The 20901-nt window shown below is 43.0% G+C and overlaps 1 protein-coding gene across 3 annotated transcripts in view; it reads right to left on the bottom strand.

Moving 5' to 3' along the window:
• The window catches only part of LOC120901466 (discoidin domain-containing receptor tyrosine kinase B), a 245553-nt gene that overhangs the window by 41249 nt on the left and 183403 nt on the right, over positions 1-20901 (bottom strand). For all 3 annotated transcript variants that reach the window (XM_040309438.1, XM_040309436.1, XM_040309437.1), the window contains exons 8-9: positions 9974-10113; positions 4416-4623 (exon numbers count right to left, since the gene is read on the bottom strand). In XM_040309438.1, coding sequence (XP_040165372.1) covers positions 4416-4623; positions 9974-10113 — 348 coding nt within the window. The remainder of the gene's footprint in view (positions 1-4415; positions 4624-9973; positions 10114-20901) is intronic.

The raw sequence follows: 20901 nt of genomic DNA, 5'->3' as shown, positions 1-20901 counted from the left end.
CCCATACTCAACCAGAAATAGCTTCCGATTTCATTTATTTTCAAGAACTATACCTGTAACCGTCCCTGAATCGGATTCGGAACGTTGCTTGGACCTGGTTTTGGTATGTACCCGATACAATTCCACTTCTAGTTGACAAGCCATATCCGGTAGTAAATGTGTAGCGGAGGAATTAGCGTAAGAAAGAGAGTAGGAATTCAGCTTAGGAATTAGCTTAGTAAATTTGGTAGAATTTGTACAGTGATAAAATCGATGTTAATTTGTTCCTTACACTGTATCTTACACAGGATTGAAGAAAATCAGCTTTACATCGGTAAGAATGTAGTGCATAATCTATTCAGATTGGATGTATCTCAAATACTTTTAAATCCTCTTTTAATAATCACACACATTTATAGATCTACCATCAGGCATTCAATTAAGCATACGTACTGCTTCATACTTAAGCAATGAGGCAGAGAAAACATATTACCAAATCAAAACCATGAATCAAACGTGCTTAATCCCACCGCTAATGCTTCGATCAATAACAATCTACGGCGCTGCTACGGGCCTTATAAACGAGCAATAAAAAATAATAAATAATTGCTCGTTTAGCATACATTTTTCATCCCGATACGTTATTATCTAATTAATTTGCACACATACGTTGCCCTGCACGCTGGCAAAGCTCTCTCACGGGCAGCAAGAACGGCGAAACACCTTTCGAACAACTTCAACACTGCAAGGGCAAACACACACACATTTCAAACCGAATGGAAAAAGAAAAATAGTTTCCACTTTTCGTGCTTTGTGCCGGTACGTGAAGAGGCACAACTTGCAATAACTTATCCACCGTTGGTGATAAACGGCTCTCTCTCTCAAAAGCGTTCGCTCGTGTGTGTGTGTGTGTGTGTGTGTGTGTGTGTGTGTGTGTGTGTGTGTGTGTGTGTGTGTGTGTGTGTGTGTGTTTATTGGTGCGCAAGTATGAGCATGAATCTTAGCACATTTTTACACAGCTTTGAAGGTAGAGTTAAACCATCAACACGACCACCTTACACCCGCGGTACACAATTTACACCACCAGACCGCATGCTGCTACTACCACTGTACTTGTCCGCCAGCCAGCTGTAATGGGTCACAAACCGTCTTGACCGTCTTGGCTAGGACCCAGGGGGGGTGGGGGGGGGGCGGTGGGCTGATTGTATTTCTTCACGCGTTCAAGATGGTTTGCTTCATCACGCGCGCAGAAAGAACTGGCTGGCGCTGCGTAAACAGTGGTAAGAAAGTGTTCGCTGCATCTGGATGCACGCGGAAGGTATCGGGTACGGGGGGGTTTGCCCAACACAAACAGCGTCTTCAACAAATGGCCACCGATTCACACTCGAGATTGACCATCATAAATATCCGCTTTGTTATAGATCAGTTACTTAAACAACTTGGCACCACCGGTTTTACCCCCACCTGCACCGTTGCAACGGGCGCAAGCACAAATGGCGCAGCAATGACCACAGACGTACAATTCGCGAAATGCATTCCGTCGCACGGCTGGATCCCAGAGCCATGGTGCCATGGTGGTAAATGGTTGCCACAAACAAAACAGCTCCAGAGCGGAACGGAACGGGTTCATCGTCATCCTCATGAAGCGGGACACTCTCGCTGGGGTGCGGTTTTGCGTAAAACTGGCACACGGCAGCGCCCGGACAAACTACCAGGTTTGTGTGTTTGTGTCGCAGTTGGGACTGGCAACAAGACACGAGCGCAACCATCAACCGGAGTATGACAAACAGTCGAGGATCAAACACAAATAAATAGCCGGGCCGAGTGTTATTTATGCGATCTTTTGAATAATTTCACCCTATTTATTACCATCCCGGCCCAGTGAACGGAGGCCGGAGATCGTTGCAATGGTTGTCGGTGCGCTCTATTGCTGCGTTTGCTGAGGTTAGGATACGCCTGGGTAATAGATTCCGCAAAAGACTGTTTCTATCAACTCTTCGAGAGCGCGCGCGGGCTCAAACTGGTTGCGAAATCATTCACCGAAAGGACAAACATTTCCCCTCCTGTGTGCCGCGCTGCTGCATTGTTACAGAAATAAAACCTGCATCCTCCTCTTCAAACACACACAAACAATGCGCAATAGAAAAAGAGAGAGTGAAAGGGAGCGCTAAATTTATCACTGCAACCGAGTGAACGGAGGTTTGCAAAGATCGCTCGCGCAACGGCAACCAGACCGCGGAAGAAACATAACTTCCGTTCATTAAAATCTTGTTAAACCAACAGCACATCATTCATAGTTGGAGCCCCGTTGGGGATGGGATGGTCCTTTTTTCTCCCCTCTCCCCTCCGTGCACTGAAATGCACTCGCACACGCCGGTTGCCTACGCGCGGTTGCATGGGGCGCGTAATGTTTGCGCAAATGCGTTCGGTACCGCGCTAACGATGTGGGAAAACATTACCAGCGCGCCCGGGAGGTGAAATTGGTTTCGTTAGGTTTGTTTTCACAACGACGCAGGGGGAGGGTTTCAGCAAGAACGGCACGAGAGAGAGAGATTGCTTTTGTTGCATCTTTTTCTATTCTTTTTGGGTTGCAAGATTGCACACGCAGTAGTTAAAAGTGTATTTATGCTGTCGCACTTATGCTTGTTGAGCTGTGTGATTGAGTTAGTTAGTGCAAGTTGGAAGGAATTGCTAGCGTAAAATTCCCCTCTGGTGGAATACAGTATTGTTTTTATTGACTTTTTGATAGAAATATGTGTCCAAATTGTGTCCAAAATTCATAGCTTTTTACTTTCATTTTAGCTAACTTGATTGTTAATCACATCAATAAAGTTGTGTAAGAAATAAGTAATAAGCATATTACAATCTTAAACATCTGATTATCCTTTATTTGTTGAATTTCATTTTTTTCTATTGAGCCTAGAATGTAATTCATGAAAAGACTCATACTTTTTTTGCCCTTGTTTGGCTATTTATATATTTTATTTTTAAGTTTTCAATTGATTATTTTAGTTGAAGATGCTTTATGTCGAAGGATTCAATTAAATTTTTCAATAAGTTTCAAATTGGTTTTCAATTATTCCATTTTTTCTTCAGTTATTTTGGTTGGAGCTCAATTTGGATTGATAGCAGATGTTTTTCTGATTGGAAAAACAAAAACTTTTTGCCATATCTATGTGTTATCTGTGTAGTTTGAGCGATGTTTTTAGTAGCCTTCAAAGGCTACCAAAACATGTTTTTGTAATACGCTCGATTTATCAAAATAATGATGTTCAATATCTTAAACAAATAGTTTTAAAATTTACTATTTCAACCAGAAACAAGCCATAATGTATTTGAAGAAAACTCTGTATTTAAAGGTACATTGAACGATAAAAATGTATTTCCTAATACTTAAATCTTCTTCTTTGGAACAACAACCATTGAAGGTCAAAAACCAGCCTGAACCAGCCAAGTTGCTTTGGTTTTCAGTGAATTATTTATTACAATATTAGTATTGTCAGTTCTATGCATGTGGCCACGGCCTTTTCGGGGCTTGAACCCATGACGAGTATGTTGTATGAGTCGTTCGATTTGACTACTGTATCACAAGAATGGCCTCAATGCTTGATTATTATTTTAAATTGCACTTTTGAAAAGATACTCTAACAAATTTCATTTTTAACACTCATATTCAACAAATGATAAACAAACTGTAAACGATCTATGCCAACCGTGGTAGTATTGTCTATCAAAAATCTTCCTTAGCACCAGTGACTCTTGCACGCAGCATGCGACTGCCTCTCTTTCGCATTTGCTATGACAACATTGTTGGCTGAATACGCCCCAGTATGCGGTAGGATTTGCTGCACCGTACAGTTAATTTGATTATTTCGCTACAAATTGGTCACCAGCGTCGTCGTGTGCATGCGACCGAATCGGTGTCAGTTCTGTGGTGCAAGTTGCAACAACAAAAAAACACTTGTTAAAAAAGAAACAAATTGCAAACAGCTCTTTAAGGACGCACAGCCAGCAACAACACCACCTCGTTAGTTGGTAGCTGCGACGCATCGCACGAATGAACACATTCACGCTTTCGTGCATCTTTCGCGTCTCGCCAATCGTGTCCGTCAAGGCGTACTGGAAATGATGAGCTGAGTTGGGCGAGTTTTGATTTGCTTATCAACTGCACTGCCCAGTGTATAGTGCATTAAATTCTAATAAAAAGATAACGATAACGACGTTCCAATAAGTTTGACGAGCAGAGTAGCGGAAAGCAAAAAACGGCAGCATGTTCAGATTCTAATTAGAGTGTAGAATTGTTGATGCGGAAAGGGCAATAAACATGTTTTTTTTTAAATAACAACACTGTTATCTGCTTGACTTTTAGACAGTGTTGCAAATGGCTTGAAGTGCCTCATAAAATCATAAAATATATATTTTTTTAATACACTTACCAGAGTTGAACGATATTTCACTCAGCATGATCCAGCGCAGCGCGAAGTAGAGATGGATCTGCACGTACCGACCTACCCGGTGGTGTAGCTTGATCGTGACGTCACGTGCATTTTCCATGACCGTGTCCGGCATGTAGGAAAACTGGACCGGCTCACCGGTAAAGTGCTGTCCACCGATGCTGAAGAACACTTTCGCGTGCACAAAAACCTGTCAAAGAGAGAGAGAGAGATAGAGTAAAAAATAGAATTAGAATTAAGTGTTTTAAGCAGCAACAATCTTAAAAAAGATGTTCTTGATATAATGCAACAACTAAAGACTTAAGCAACGAGTTTTTTTTGTACTTTTGCAGGAAACGTCTCATTAAAACAGCTCCGTAATGTCAATTAATCGTAAAGTGAAAGTAATTTCACGCCATGCCCTTTTAATGATGGATTTGCAGACGTCCCTATCTGGGCAAGGTGGTAATGCGAAACAGCTATCGGATTGTTTCGATCGCACAGAAGAACACACACACACACACAAACCTCAACACTGAGAAGCTACTTCTTTGCAACGATTGCTCGCTAAAAACTAATTAGTGTGCACTTGTTCGTCTTGCAGTCGGGGCGATTTAAACTTCGCTCATGACATGGATGCTTTGGGAGGAGGGTGGGAATTTATTAAAAAGAAACAGAACATTGAGAGCAAAAAAAAGAAATCAACAGCTTCTCTAGTATTGCCAGAGCCCCCCGTTTCAGCCATTTCCGCCTTACGCGCGCACGGATGACGTATCGATGGCAATAAGCAGCTTATGAAACTGGAGCCGGCGTGTCATTTTCCTTAATGGCACCGGACCCGGGTCTCGGGAAATAGGGGTTCTCGGGCGTCTCGGGGCAATAAAATGGTGGCAGAAAACGCAGCACTCCAATTGGCAGGAGCGGTGGAAGCGGAGAGCAGGAGATGGTGGAGAGAAAAAATCCTCGACGATCCTTTTAATTCCAATCGCTTCTCGAGCGACGTTTATTAGCACAATAAGCGTCAGCCGCGACTGAGGGAAGGAGCGAAAGAGAGAGAGAGAGCAAGTGGACGATAAAAACCTAACGTTGCCAATCGAATCGGAGCACTCCGATAAGGCTCCGAGCGAGGGGGGTGGGCACCGTGACGTCCTGTCAGGAGGATATAAAATTGACAGAATCCAGCAGGAGCACTGATGGCGACAGTGTTGGAGGAAAAAAAAAACACACACACAGAGGGAAAATCTAGCATTGAGGGGATGAAAATTCCTCGTTGAAAATTAGCACATCCAGTGTTAGATTGTGTGCCGTTCCCTTTACTCTGCGAGTGGCCCAGCGGAGCAGCTATTTAACGACTTTTTCTAGGAAGTCGCCGGCAGATGGAAGATGGAAATGTCATTGCCGTTGCTGTTGCTGTTGGCACTATTGCTTGCAGCAAGTATCGTTCGCTGTGCATGAGAGCTCTGGATGCAGGGACATTTTTATTTTATTAGTTTGCGACATAAAGTGGAGAATCTGTTAGAGTGTGCGCCTTTTTATTTACATTGTCACTTCATTAGCTGGAATGAAACGATCGCGCATGAGTTGGGTTTGGGGAGAAGCAATTGGGTTCACGATGGGATGATGGGGTGGGCAAGTTTGATTGAAAAGCGATTTACGGATGAAGATACCAACCAAGCCAAGCTGATGAAGGTTTCAACGAATCTACGATGCAATTAACTTACACAAAGCTCTTATTCGGTATCGATAGTTTATTGGATCTTTTATGGAGAGAATGGATTCGTCACAGGACCTTCTCCCCACAATAAGCTAAAAAAACTAAAACTAAAATAATGTTTGTGACATCAGCGAAGCAAGTGTAAAAAAAGGTCTCCTGGTAGACCTCCAATTCTGACCCTTGTTATTGTTAGTCCTATTCCGATTCCAACTAAAACGGGACTACTAGTTCCACCCAGAATCGGAGTCGTCGGGAGTAGAAGTTGTACAGAGCCCAAGTCAGATTCAGAGTTGTCCAGAGTTGGAGTCGTCCAGAGTTGGAAAGCAGGAGTCTTCCAGTGCCAGAGAGTCGGCCGGAGTCAACCGGAATCAAAGTCATACTAGTGTTCGAGGTGGCTGGATTTACCCGGAGTCGGTCAGTGTTGGGTCGGCATTTAATTCCGTTTTTTTTTGCCTTTTGCTTTGTGAGTGTACTTTGTAAATAGTGCTTTATTTGACTCCGTCTGTTGACGAATCCGCACGACTCCAGACGGCTCCAAATAATGCTGGTTACACCTACTTTCCTAAGTTGGTTCCAAAATTTACGGATTTGGGTCGGAGTCTACCCCGAATTTTGCACAAAAAACATCTAAAAAAACGTGCCACATAGTCCAGACTCAAATTGTCAATGGATGTAACAAACAATTTTTACGATGAGCAGCAAACATTAAACCGAAAATCATCAACCATTAACTAGGGGGATGTTACGAACTCCAATAACCATATCATTCTTTCATTCGGTTTGAGTATTTTCATCCCCTTTTTGAGGACGTTTTGTCTTCACCTAATTAAATTGACTTTCGCTCTTTTTTCAACCTCATTGAGCATGATTCAAACGACGGTAACGGTGGTTTTGCTTTCAATTGCAACCCAGTTTTGGGGATCTGTTATAAGCTGCTTGGTGATGGGTTTTGGTGCACAGAAAGGAGTAGATATTTATTTTCCGTACAACTCCCAAAAAACATTGCAATTTAAGCACCCTTTGAAATGAGCCCTTTAAAGCCATTCGACCTTTTCTTCCTGACCGCTTGAAAGGATTAGTTTTTCCTCCACTTTAAACATCTTTTATGCCCGCGCGTTTGCGTTTCAATCCGTACTAAAAATAATGCTTTTCGTGTCTTGTGTGTATTTTTCAAACGCGAATGCAGGACTAGGACTTGTGCTTTTCGTCCCGCAAGCGACCGCGCCCGTGTCTCCTGTACGCCCGTTTCGTTAATTATATTTTGCCGAAAATTTATTTTAACGTCTCGAACAATTAACGAGGAACTAAGTTTTATCATGAATTTTCGGCGTACCTCACAGGACGAAGGACACGAACCCGGCACTGCGCCCGGCGAGCTGCAGGAAACTTTGCCATACTTTTTTGGCGTTTGTGTTTGCGACTCTTGAGAAGCGACCTCCAAAGCGATGTGTATGTGTTAGTTTGGGGTATGCGTTTCTTTTTCTTTTTGTAGCTCTCCTCTGTTCCATTCGACCAGGTTGCAGGTTGATTTCTTGCTTGATTTTTTGCCTTCCGGCAGGGCAAATCTTCGAGCCAACCAGCGCGCACACAAAAGTCATGAATTGGGAAGTGAACGAAAAATGGTAGTACGGTGGTGGTTTTTCTTGGAAAACAACTTTTTAACAGGCTACTGGGAAACTGGAACTGCAGCAGGCATAATGAAAACAACCAACAACGCAAACTGGAAGAAAAAGAGGTGAAAACCCTCGAAAATGGTACGCGAGGGCAAGGAAACGTGGGCAAAAATTTACGAGCCGAGTCCAATTATTGATACTTAGCATGTTGGCGCTAACCGGGAAAAGGTCGGTGGTTGGTTGAATGGGTGAAAACAGGACGTCCACAGTAAGCGGGAAAATGGTGCGCACGCTCTCGCTTCTGTTTCGGCACTGATAGTCGTCCCGGGACGGGTTTCTGCCATTGAAAAGAACAACCAACCAACCAACCTCCATCAACAACAAAAATAAGTAAACAAAGAAAAAGAAAAACCCCTCCAGAGCACCAAAATTTCAGTTAAGAAGATTTACCCTTCATTAGGCTGACTGCTTTATGCTCGTCCTCGCTTCGCCGCTCAGTGCGCCATGGGTAATGAGCAATCGAAAATGATGTTGGGACCAAAAGGCGACTCTTCTAACGAGCCGTGTGGGAAAGGTGCAGCAGCAGCAGCAGCAGCCGGCGATAAGAGGTTTTGCGCCAGCAGTTATGCGTTTTGATAATTGTTTATTGATATTTCGACTGCAAAAACGGTGCTGTGCTGTGATTGCTCCGTTGGAAGCGGCTGGGGCTCATTACTTTTGCGGGTTGCCGCGGTTTTGTGGAAATAAATCATACCCAAAAATGGGGCAGAATCACGCTCACGACTGCAAATGTTTTCCTTATCAAAATGCCATCAAAGCGATATGGGACAAGGGCAGGCGGCTAGGGAAAAGGAGGTGAGGTTTGACGACAGCCAGGCCGGGAAAAATAATGACTGCTAAGGGTGGTTGAGTTCGGGCGGGTGGTTTATTTTCTCGCATTAAAATTGCTCGATTTTTTGTAAGGAAAAGATGGAAAATTCAGCGTCAATTTGAAGAAGGAGTGCGTCTGTTTCCCGCCCTCCCATGTCGATTGGGACAATTTGTTTGATTTGATGTGGTGCGTTTAATGTTTCGCTTTGTAAGGGCAGGACATTCGCAGGACTTAAAAACCGTCATTAGAACTGCCATCGGAAGGATTTTCTATTGATAGTAAATTTTAAGAAAATGGGACCCATTTTCATATTTTCCCTTCATTAATTTTGGGAACAGATGCTTAATGTATGATAAAAAAGAGTAAAAAATAATTGATAGGACATTCATGAGAACTGTACGAGATGCTAAAATGCTAAGCCATACAGGGTTTTTCATAATTGCGAGACACTTTATAGATTCTTTCTTAACGGAAGTGAACTTTATATAACGAGTATTGGACGGGTATTGTAAATTTCTATTGGATTCTAAATAAGGTTTTCCACAATGGGTGCCGTAGAGTCCAATTCCCATAACTACTTTACTTTCCTTAAAAAAGAGTCGAGGAAGAGACCCGAGGAAGTGTGAAAATCTGTTTTGGGAACAACTATCAAAGTATCACAATGATTATCAATTGCATGTAATTAATTTTTATTAATCAGGTTCAATTTATTGGAGGATTTGATTCTACTTTTTTTTTATTTTATAGATTTCTCTCTGTTAAAAAGCAACGACTAGGATGTCAATAACAGTTGAACTACTATTAAAACAGTTCAATACAATCAATCATTCAAGAAAATATGAATGACTATTTGTAAGCAACATGTCACGGCAGCAATCTGAATCAAAAGAAGAATTAAAAAAAAACTTTTCTTTGTTTTTTTTTTTAGAAAGAATGACAATTTAAACCCGTTTCAAAACGTTTTATTGATAAACAGCCTGCTTACCGTAAGGAGTAAGGACCACATTTATTTGAAAACTTTCAGTAATATTGAAATGATTTGAAACGACACACCAAGACATTCTAATGCAAAATGAATTATTTCACCTTATTTTTACCCATCTCAAGGATTGTAAAACATGCCTGTGCACCGGGTGTACTGCGTGCCATAGCAACAGCCATACCCAGCAGCAGCAATACATGTTAGACGCTGGAATTTAACCACACCTGGGCGACAAACGGGCCCGAACCGAACACTTAATGCGATCCTTCAATATACCACACCCGGGATGGCCGGGCACAAACCAGCAGTGGAAGCAGCAAAGCATTAGAAAACTGTAGAAACACACACACACAGACACAGACTCAAACGCTTTCACCTTACCTGTACATCCTTGCTGAACATGTTGTTGGTGTGCAGCACCATGGAGCTAAAGTTACGGACCGAGTCAAACTCGAACACCATCTCGACCGGTTTGCCGGCCCAGCCGAGTGAATCATTACGCCAACCGACCCAGTCGTATCCTGCAAGTGAAGAAATGGGAAAACAGAGAAGGGGGGGTTAGTGGAATCTACATAAAAAAGGGTTTGTGGGAGGGAGGAAGTAGAGAGAGAGGAACACAGAGAGAGAGAGAGAGAGAGAGAGAGAGAGAGAGAGAGAGAGAGTCAGCGGAGGGTTTCTGGTGAGCATATTAAAATTTATGTTCCTACAACATGTGATACTTTCCAGGTATTTGCCGGCTGCCAGGGTGGAAGTAAGCGAAGAATAAGAGACACAAACAAAAAAAAACCTCCACCCTTTTGGCAAAAGAATTCCACAGCGGGGTGGCGAATGAAAACGAATAAAATCTTCAACCGGAACAAGCGGGCTTTCGTGCTGGGGTAGGGTTAGAACCGTAATGTTCCTTGGAGCATTCCCGGAATGCTAACCGTGTTGGAAGCGACACACACGCTGCTGCTGGCTCGAGAGGTGCAACACTCTTTACTGCACTTGCACGAATGCAATTGGATGCTTTACTGTGTATGTGTTTTCCCATCTTCCCCCCAAACAGGCAAATACACACACATAGACACAAGGGAAAGCATCAAATCTAGTAAGCACTTCGCTCGGTTCTTCGGGAAAGCGGGGACTGGAAAACATCCGGGGTCGCTGTGTCAGACACCGACAATCGGATCCGGTCCCAACGATTGCTGCCGGAGTCAAGTGGGCTGCAGGGTTTGCTGCACCAGAGTGGGGGGAGAAAAAAAACTGCATCATGCACTCAAGAGAAGAACAAAGGTCGGTGAGAATTGCTGTAGGTATTCTGATACCTTCCCGTGCACCGAAGCGCTTTTGATAACAATCATCCCGCACGGCGGCAAAGCGATGGATGATAATGGTGATAATGATGATGGAGTTGACGGTGATGGTCATGAATTTACATCCGCTTTCCGCTCACAATCTAATACACTGTCAGCAGGAGGAAGTGTTCAGTTTGCTTTACAGCGACTGAAACAAAGAAAAAACCGTAGCCACTCTTTCTGTGCCGCTGATGCTGACAGACGGTGTGCGCACCAAGTGTGGTCAAGTGAAGTAAACACGTTTGATCGATTGCAATTTGACTGCACTTTGGAGAGCGGGGAATGGCAAAGGATACTTTCCTAACGATTGCAATACCCAATTCCCAATTCCCATGTAGTGCAGGAGAGCTTGTTTCCAATGTCGGAAAATCTCACCAACCTCAACGCCGTCCTGAAGCAACCGGCGACCGGCGGGAAAGGATCATCGTCCCGACACAAGGGAAAGCCATTCTTGTAACCAGCATCAGAAGTATCGGTACCCGGACAGCATGGCAAACCGGCTTTATTTTGTCATTTTTCATCTCGGGGAAACCTTTGGGATCTTTGACCTTTTCCCCCCTCCTCTTGCTGCTTGCGATCCGAACGGATCAGCTCTCGACCGATGACCTCGGAAGTCGGAAGGGGACTTAGCTTCCACAGTGCCTTGAGACGCCACAAGGACTTAACGCTGACCATACGCTTGAAACCCCGGAACCCCATGTGCACTCGATGGAATGTGGCCCAAGTTTTTTTTTAATCATGCTTTCTTCCCTTCTTTCACTGTTCAATAGCCCGTGTTTTTTATCCCTTTTTTGGAGGGCGAACAGAACGAATCCTTTCCGGTGTGCACTTTGTAGCGAACGAGCGAGAAAGAGCAGAAAAGTTGCTCCTATAGCTCGTGAAGTGAAGGTTGAAAACCGGGACCCGGACGAACGAAAGCGTACGAAATTCTTTACCAAATACCAAATCCCTCATGCTGTACAGCTGCAACAGCTCCGTTTGGCTTAATGCAGGAACCCGAACTTGATGGTGAAATAGCAGCCCGGTGAGTTTGAGGTGAGAATTAAAGCAATGGTCCGCAAAAGGAAACAGAAGCTTTTGAAGCTGAAATCTAAATGTTTGAGAGGATTGGAGTTAAAGGTGAGGTGTTGGAGCTTGGGAACTAAGACACTTTAAGGTTTTGTGTCTGGAGGGAGAGTTCAGTTTTTTGTTAAATGGAACCATACATTCAACATCTTCTTTTGGATGGAAAGCTTTCGAATGTTTTTTTTTCGCTCAAGCGCCTCCAAAAGTTACAATAAATGAAAACCAAACTAATTACGGTGAAACAATAAACAGCCGCCATATTAAAACGGGAGCTCTCAACCGTTGTACTGCGCACTCCCCTCAAACGGAGCTGGATAGGTTGTATACTCCAATGTAAAAGCGCGTGCTTGAATAATCATTTGTTTTTACAGTAGCTCCAATCTGCCATACATTGTTTCGCGGGACCATAACGAGACCTTCATTCACGAGCCGACACGATTTCTAATGCACGGTTTTTGTACCCACTCACACAGTTGTTTTTATTTCATTTTCCATGCTCACAGCAATACACACACATTTGTCACAACACAACGCAGAACAGAACGTTGGGTAGAGCGCAAGGAAACCTCGCGCACCGTACTCGGGAAGCACGACTGCGGATCATCCTCAATTTCATGTGCCGAAATTTCCCACGGGAGGGAGCATGTGTGTGTGTGCGAATCAAAAGCCCATACCAGCGCTGGGTGGCTTTGGTAAGCGGGCCGGTTGCCAGCAACCTCGCACGTGCGATGATGCGTGCGTTGCTATGGTGTGTTTGGTTAAGATCACAGACACGCGCTTTGCGCCAGCGAATGTATGGCGACCATTGCAGCTACCCCGTCTAGGAGGCGGTGAGTGTGTGTGCGTGCGTGAGTAAATTATGTTAGGATAGGCTTTGGCGGTAAAAATGTGCCCGAAATCACGGCATTTTCTATTGCGCAGCAAATATTTACCTTTCTTTCGAGATGAGATTTTATGTGTATGTTTCTTCTGGCAAGTGTTTTTACTATGGTTTTATGTTTTTTTTTGTGGTTGGTGCCGGGCTATTACTGACCTTAGATTAGAAATAATATTATCTCAAGCATTGGAAGATAAATACCTCTCATGTTGTTTATTTGGAATTTGTAATTGATTTTTAAACGATTCGTTTTTGGAGGAAAAACACGAAAGATGATTTAATGATTTGGCAAAAAGTGTTCCATTTTCGCACAAAAAATTGCTTCCATTTAATTCCACCTTGAAAAAACACCACTTTTTTCAAGAAGAATGCAAGAAAGATAATGTGGGCAAACGTTATAAAAAATGCGCTCCTTACCGCGTGCCATCGAAATTAGAGCAATGTAAGAAAGCGCACGTGAAGATCTCCACCCGACAAGAAAACACTCCTTAACCAGAAATAACTCAAGCGAACGTACACGGTGTGCACACGACGTTCGAATACCTCCCTCTCGAGTGGTAGGGAAACCGGGAGAGGCAGAGAGAGAGAACGAGCCAACAGAGTTTAGTGATGCGGAAGGTACGGTGTGTTTGTTTTTCATTAAATTTATCTCCGGGAAATATTTTTAATTCAGTGCAAACATAAGTGGGTTAGCAGTGTGGCTTGGAGCTTGGAGCAAATGGTGTAAGCGCTTTGGCTGGCGAAGGCTAACACGGTGGTACGAGGGAGAGAGAGAGAGAGGAAACGAGCACAAAGAATGGCACATTTTCCTTTTGTCATTTCCATCGCGGGGAATGTTGAAAAAACGATGGAAAGCTTGTACCTCATCCCTGTAGTCTTGTTGGAATTGTGTTGGAAAGCTGTGGCCGTAGATATGGGTGAGTGCTGGATTTAAAGGTATTTTTTCGCGTGCTTTCTTTGTAAATATGCAAAACACTTCAATAAGAATAATGTGCAAAAAATCGTTTATTATTTTGTGGGAAGTTGAACTATGTTAAGTAATTGTTGAATCATTTATCGATGAATTAAGGATTTTTTTAAACAAAATAGTCAAATTAGAATCTCGCTAGACTAGGCTCGCTGCAATAAGAAAATGGCTAATAGTTTCATGTGTAGCTTAAACGCATAGTAAAACAACCATAACAACAATACCCTTTATTACGAAATATTCTAAAAAGCATAAAGCAGTAGTACAAGATTGATCATTTTCGAAGTAGACTCATAAAAGTATCCGTCACTTTTTTCGCTAGCACCACTTTCTGCCTAATGAACGGTACTGTTTGCAGTGCTTTTCATCAAACATTGCGCTGTTGGTTCACCATCTTTCAACCGGTCCTACCACTTTGAAGCCAAAAAAACATGGTCGCTATATACCTTCCCAACACATCGCGGAAAGTTTCGCAAATCGAATGGAAAACTGTACCCAGCACTTTCATAAAAAAAGATAATTTCATTTCCCTTCTATCGCTCGACGGCTACAAAACAGTTGCAATGATTCAAACTATCTCGCTTTCCTAGCGAAAGACAACAGGAACTCAAAGTGCCTAAGCGCGTACGGACGTTGAACGAGTTGATATTGGTGTGTGTGTGTGTGTTTTTTTTTGTTACCTAGAGCAATCAGAAATGGTTCGGAAGTGAGTAATGGTACCAAACGGTAGTATCGATGGCCGAGCGATGATACTGTAGAGCAATCTTGTGCCAAATGACGTAGAGGCTTTTGGAAAAGATTGAAAAGGCCCAGCAGTACTGAACGCTAAAAACCAAAACGCATTTACTGCAGAGGAATTGATTTTTATTTAAAATTTTGAAAATTCGATAGTTTATTTTTCATTTTTTATTCTTATGACATGTGACAGATTTTAATTATAATTTCACAAATCTAAAATGATTTAAATATTTTAAAACATTCAAAATACTTTATTTACGTCAGTGCAAAAGTACGATAACATTTAATAAATTTAAATGGTAAATGTAAAACCTTCAAATTCATCTAACTTGAGCCCTGCTGAACGAAACGGTCAAGCCTCACTTTGAATCGAATGCAAAAAAAAGGACACACGAAACAACATTTTCCAACAAATACCGGAAGCATCGCTAGTGCCGATGAAATGATCATCCATCCCCGGGTTCCGAAATTCTCCCCGAGCAACCGTGGTGTGTCCGTTGCGTTTGGAAAAGCATTTCCGCGTGTGCTTTTATTTGTTGGCCCCCGTGTGCGTGTAGAATGTGTTCCGGAAAATATCCTGCGGCCAAGCATATGCGTACATCCATACACACAAATACACACACTCACGGTGTGTCCATCCGTGACATAGACCGCGACATACGATGACACACCGCGAGCGCGCACACCGAACGTGCCGGAGATCCGTTCCGGCGGAAATGTTCAACAGATTTTCCAAGCCCAGCGTAGTAGTGCCCAGTGCCGGCACATGAACCGATGTTGCCGGTTGAACGGGTTTTTGGGCCAGCAACCAGGCGTTACACGGCAATGTTGTAACGTTGTTGCGAGCGAAGTGTGTAGTGTGTGTCTATGTGTGTAGGGTAGAGTTGATCCTGCCCGGCAGCAGCACCACCGTTGTGTGTTGCACTTTATGCAACGCGATTAGGTGCATCGATCCGGAACTATTCATTCATGATCTGTAGTTTGGAGATTCGGCGTTTGGGGCGAAAGCAAAGGGGGAAATGGGACGCTTAGAAATGGGATTGGCTGCCGTTGCTTCGACCGGAAATGGTGCGACTGCAATCGAGTGAATTGAATCCAGACCCGAGTGGGGCCAGTGGAACTTTGGAGGTTTTGTTGAACGATTTTCGGAAATTGAAATTCGTACCCACTGTAGTGTGCATGTGTTATCGGCACACGCGAGTGGCCACTTGCGGAGGCTTTACATTTGCTTCAACATAATGGAAAAGAAAGGTACAAAAAACTGTGATACGAAAGGAGGCAAAATCGATTTTACTGCTCCGAATGTGGGGACACTTTAAAATGCCACTCTCTTTAAGGATAATAACTTACACTCGTCCTGGGGCACGGTAAGAGGCTAGTGGGGTAAACTGTCCACAGGATGCTCCACACGGAACCGCAGCACCAGCACCGGATTGGCTAGATTAGAAGTCGCTCTGTTGGCTCAATATAATGATGTCCTTCGGGCCGTGTGTCGTCCAACAGCAGCTTCCCTTGCCGCCCGCAGCCGATTGAGTATTCGCTTCTCTTCCCTACACTACTTTTATTTATTTTATGTACATGGACTAGGACACCGGAGGCGAAAAAAAAGAAAGCAGATAAGGACATCGAAACCACATCCGCAGATTGTTACATGATAAGGCAAACGACCAGCGCCCTCCGCTTCTCGTTAATGGCCGGTTCCATCTTCCGGTTCCGTTTCCGGCGCGTCACAGAAATCGTTTGCACCCTTTTGTGTTCCGTGGCTTCGAAGTTGCTTCGGGGGGAGTGTTTCTCTCTCTCTCTTCTTTTATGTTTTTTTTTGGTTTGGCCCTCTCGCTATCTCTCTCCCACTCTCTCTATTCAAATTCAAAACTACCTTCGTTGGCATGCTAACGAGCCATCCTACAACAAAGGGAAAGCCACTGAGTGTGTGTAGGAGAGCCATGAAAAACGGACACCAATTTAAAGGAGCTCCACACAATCCGTACATCCGTCACTATTTATTTCTTTTCCATGTGTAAGGGAAGGAATAAAAAAAAGAAAAATACACTATATCCTTTTGTGGCTCAAGTGGGCTGAATGGGTCACACAGTCCGCCCCCTCCTTTTACGGGTTGCCATCGCCGTGGATACAAAAACGTGGAAACCACCTGCACACACAGACGCGTGGGGCTTATTGCTAAGGTGGAATAAATTTCCCAGAAATTCCCCCAAGAACGTGTCCCTATTTTCTTGAAGCAATCAACTAAACGGCACCAGCCCGGAATGGTTTTTAACATTTTTGCCACCGCACGGTACATTATGGAAACACGTTTTTCAATCAGTTTCGGGTTCGTTTGCAGCAACACAGACGTGCAGCAATGTTCAATGCGGAAGTAGAAGAAAGATAACGATTTGTACCGCAACTAAAGCACTTCTTCCTCCCGCTGCTGCTAGAAGAAAAAAGCGAAAGCGTTCCGGTTTTACGGCGCACCGCTCAAGATGCGATGTTTTGATATAATATTTTAATTCGTTACCTTCCTTACCAGCTGGGAGCGCGAGCGTCGACAAAACGACGCGTCGCAACATTGCCGCATTGTCTGAACCTCCCCCCCTCCCCCTCCCACAATTTTCTTGGGGCAAGTTTTCAACGACTTTGAATTACAAACGACGTTGCGGTACGGGATGGAAAATCGTTCTTTGATAGGTTTTAAAATGGCTTTTTCGTCTGTTGATGGTGGTGGTGCTGTTGAAAGGGAAACCTTACGACAAACTAACGAGCATTCCATGTTCTGGTGGTTTTTTGAGCGTGATAGGGAGTGCGGGAGGAAGGAAAACTCTTCCTCTGTGGAGTATTTCTTCGATCCTTTCCGGTAGATAGTATCGATTGTGTAGAAGGGATAAGATATCGATGGTGCTTTAAGGTGACGTTGAAGAATAGAAACACATTTCTTGGGCGGGGGTTCTGCGACTTACAGTGGTGGAAGGATATTTAATGGTATAAGCAAGTTTTCCTGTCCATGAATTTTGATGCAATGATTTGGAATAAAATAAATTGAATTTAAATTGTTTTCTTATAATTCAATGTATGGGAAAATAGATAAAATCCATAAAAAGCTAGGGATAAAACATTGCTTGAAAATGACACTCAAGAGTTTATAATCAGAAGAAACCGTAGTTTTCCTCAAATATGGTATAATATTTATTTGACAAGCCTTTTCTATATTCAATTCATGTTTCATTCTAAGTGTTAATCGTTTTTGGATTAAAGTTACATAAGAAAATTAGAAAATTGTTTGGAAATATAATAATTTTTCACGTTATTGATAATTTTCGTTATTAAATCTGTCTTAAATATTACAAGGAGAGAGGGATTGTGAGTGAAAGTTTGTTAATTATTTGTAACTTTCATATGATTTAAAATCAAAACAAAAACGCATCCATTTTTACATGATCGGACGACAATAATTTCCCATTCTTTAAATTCCCCTAAATGCAAAAACTGTCCTTCCACGAAGGCAAAGACTACAGTATTTGGTATAACTAGAGCCACACTCTGTTATCACACATCCACATTGCAGATTAGTTGCATATGCAGATTGCTCCTACCGAACCCACTAGCTCGCACACATTATATCACAACACCCGGTAAACGGTGATCTCATTTTAAATTCATTTAAGCAACCAGTTTGCCCGGCCCTTCCCCCGTTCGATCCGGTTTAACTCCTTCTCTGCACACAAACCATGAGCCATGACACGATAAAACGGTGCGGGAAAATCAATAAATTTGCTTACCAAAATAAATTTTCCAACCAGCCCAAACCCTCCTATCCCAACTCCGTTCAAGCCAAACGCGTCCTCAACGCCTTAAGGGTTCGCACGCTCGCTCGTGCAATGTCTTAGCGGTGTGTCCTTAGCCTTCCTCCTACCAAGCCTGCACCATGTACCATCCATTCCCACCGCACTGCTAGAAACCGATCATCTTTTCACGGTAATTGTGAGGGATTAAAACGGCACCGACACCCGAAAACGGTTTAACGGAGGCAGCAAACGTTCCTCGAAACCGTTTTCGGGGTTGAAGCTGGGGACACGCGTCCCCAGTGCTCAAAGTCGCTTCTTTATGGCTTTGTCACCATGGTTCAAGGTTTAGCGTGATGCAGAAAGGAATGGGAGAATGAGAGTGAGGAAACGGAGACGCTTCCGTAGGGAAAATGAATGCAAAAGAAGATGGGGAAGGAGTCCTTTTGCGCGCAAATTTGTTACCGAACGGCAAAACTGGGACCGAAGATGAAGACGATGAACGGTTTTGCTACCACAATTCATACCTCCGCACCCGTTCGGAACAAGCGAACTCCTTTCAGTAAGCCTTGAGGCGTTTTCGCACAAGCACAAGGGCAGAGGGAGTTGCTCTTTGACATCGTCGTTTGTCCCGAAAGTCTCGTCTTCATACTAGCTCCCCCACAGCCGGTCGATACGACACGAGTAATGATTTCCATTATTAGATTTTTCCGCCCGTCTTCTGGTTCTGCGGGTTCACACACTGTTCAATAGCGCCCTGCCAGCCGTTGCGAAGGTTTTCGAGCAAGTTTTCGACTTTGGAGATTTTGAAAAAGAAACTCCACCATTTCACCAACTCCTGCAGGGTTGTACACACGTTTCCGTTCAGTCGGGAAAATCGTAGATTCTAATGCACGTATCCATCGAAACGCTTATGATAGACGACAAAGCAAAGGCAGGCAAGCATCGCCATTCATCGCCACAGCTCGTTATCGGTGGCTGGGTTGGGAAAGAAGCGTTGCAAAGGCAGTCGTTCGCAGTCACCGAAATTCGGTGAAGACGCCTGGTGGTGGTGGTGATGGCAGCCGGAAAAACATTCAAGCACTGCAAGCGGCAAAACGTGCGCTGAAGTTTATTGATTTAGATGATGGTATTGATTTCATTTTTGTTGATTTCGGAACGACTGCCGAAGCACAAATCGGGGATGAATAATATCGTCTCGGTTTATATCGATATCGGTGTGCTAGGGGTAGGGGATAAAGAGGCGGAGGGAGGAAAAGGGAATTAATTATCCCTGCATAGCCATGCTGGCAGCTTGACGGTGGTGCGGTTCAGTTTCGCACAAATATTTGCGGGTTCATTGGTGCCGTTCTTTTGGATGCAGAATGGGGTAGACGAAGTTTGCGAGTTTGAACTGGTAAAGGGAAATTATGATTATCGAAAACAGAACTTGTTTGCTTTAAGTTGTTGGGCAAAGTGGTGGAGCCCTTTTTTGATTTCAGAACGCACGGAGGAATAATTAAGAGTTTTATTTTTTCCGCAGAGTAGATTGGCTGCGATTTGTTTATGTTTTTCATTTGTTCTTTTCCGGGCAAAGTCGATAGAATTGAATGTGTAATGTACAATTTCAGAAAATGTTGCAAAACTCAGTTTTTATACAACTTATAGACTGAATTCATTCAATGTTTCATATAAATAAATCAAAATCAAATTTAATAATTTTGGACATATCACTCAGGGTGACTTATTCGTTGCACTTAGCCGCGATTGAAAAGTTATGAACATCACGAGATATTCACCAACGAAAACAATGAACATATCCGAGGTAGCTTGTTGCTCATTGCTGATACTCAATGAAAGTGCGTCATAACATGCTTAACACGACATCCGCGTGCTTTGGTTAACGCGATACTTAGACTGACAAGATGAGCTTATCGCTGGTGCAAGCATAATTATGATTTTTTTTCTGGCTGTAAACATATTTTGGATATTTTGCAGCACTGGTAACAAGTTCCTAAATCTAAATCCAAACATGTAATTGGGCCCGTCAATGGCTACGGAAAAGTGGTACGGATGAGAGTCTAACTCATCAAACCTTATAGGGATTAGTGCAGAAAGTTTCTTTCAAGAAACCTTTCAAGTCTTTACTTGTTAAATCCAACGTTGCCAATGGATGACATAAAAATATATTATGTTATGTTATATTATGTTTTGTTGGAAATCAAAGAACATTTTTGAACAAATTTAATGCATTTTAACATGAAAATAGTCCATAAATCGTTAGCCGATACTAAAAATTTGTAAAAAAAAACTGCCAAAAATCGTATTAAAAACGTAAGAAATAAAAAAAAACATTCAATTCGCCTTTGAATGGGATATATAATACAAAATAGTGCAATTTGATCTTACTTCGATCTTTTCGAAAACCCTATAAAAAGTTAATATGCATGTCGTAGGTTTTTTATCCTCATTCTGGACCTTTGTACGCTTGAAGGAAAAAGCCTCTTTAACACATTTTTAACGAATGCACTACTTCATGCAGTAAGTTAAAAGTGTATGCATTAGTTTAA

Source organism: Anopheles arabiensis, chromosome 3 (genome assembly GCF_016920715.1).
Source record: "Anopheles arabiensis isolate DONGOLA chromosome 3, AaraD3, whole genome shotgun sequence".
Classification (NCBI taxonomy): domain Eukaryota; kingdom Metazoa; phylum Arthropoda; class Insecta; order Diptera; family Culicidae; genus Anopheles; species Anopheles arabiensis.
The sequence above is the reverse complement of the archived record's forward strand: the minus strand, read 5'-3'. Positions and strand labels throughout refer to the sequence as shown.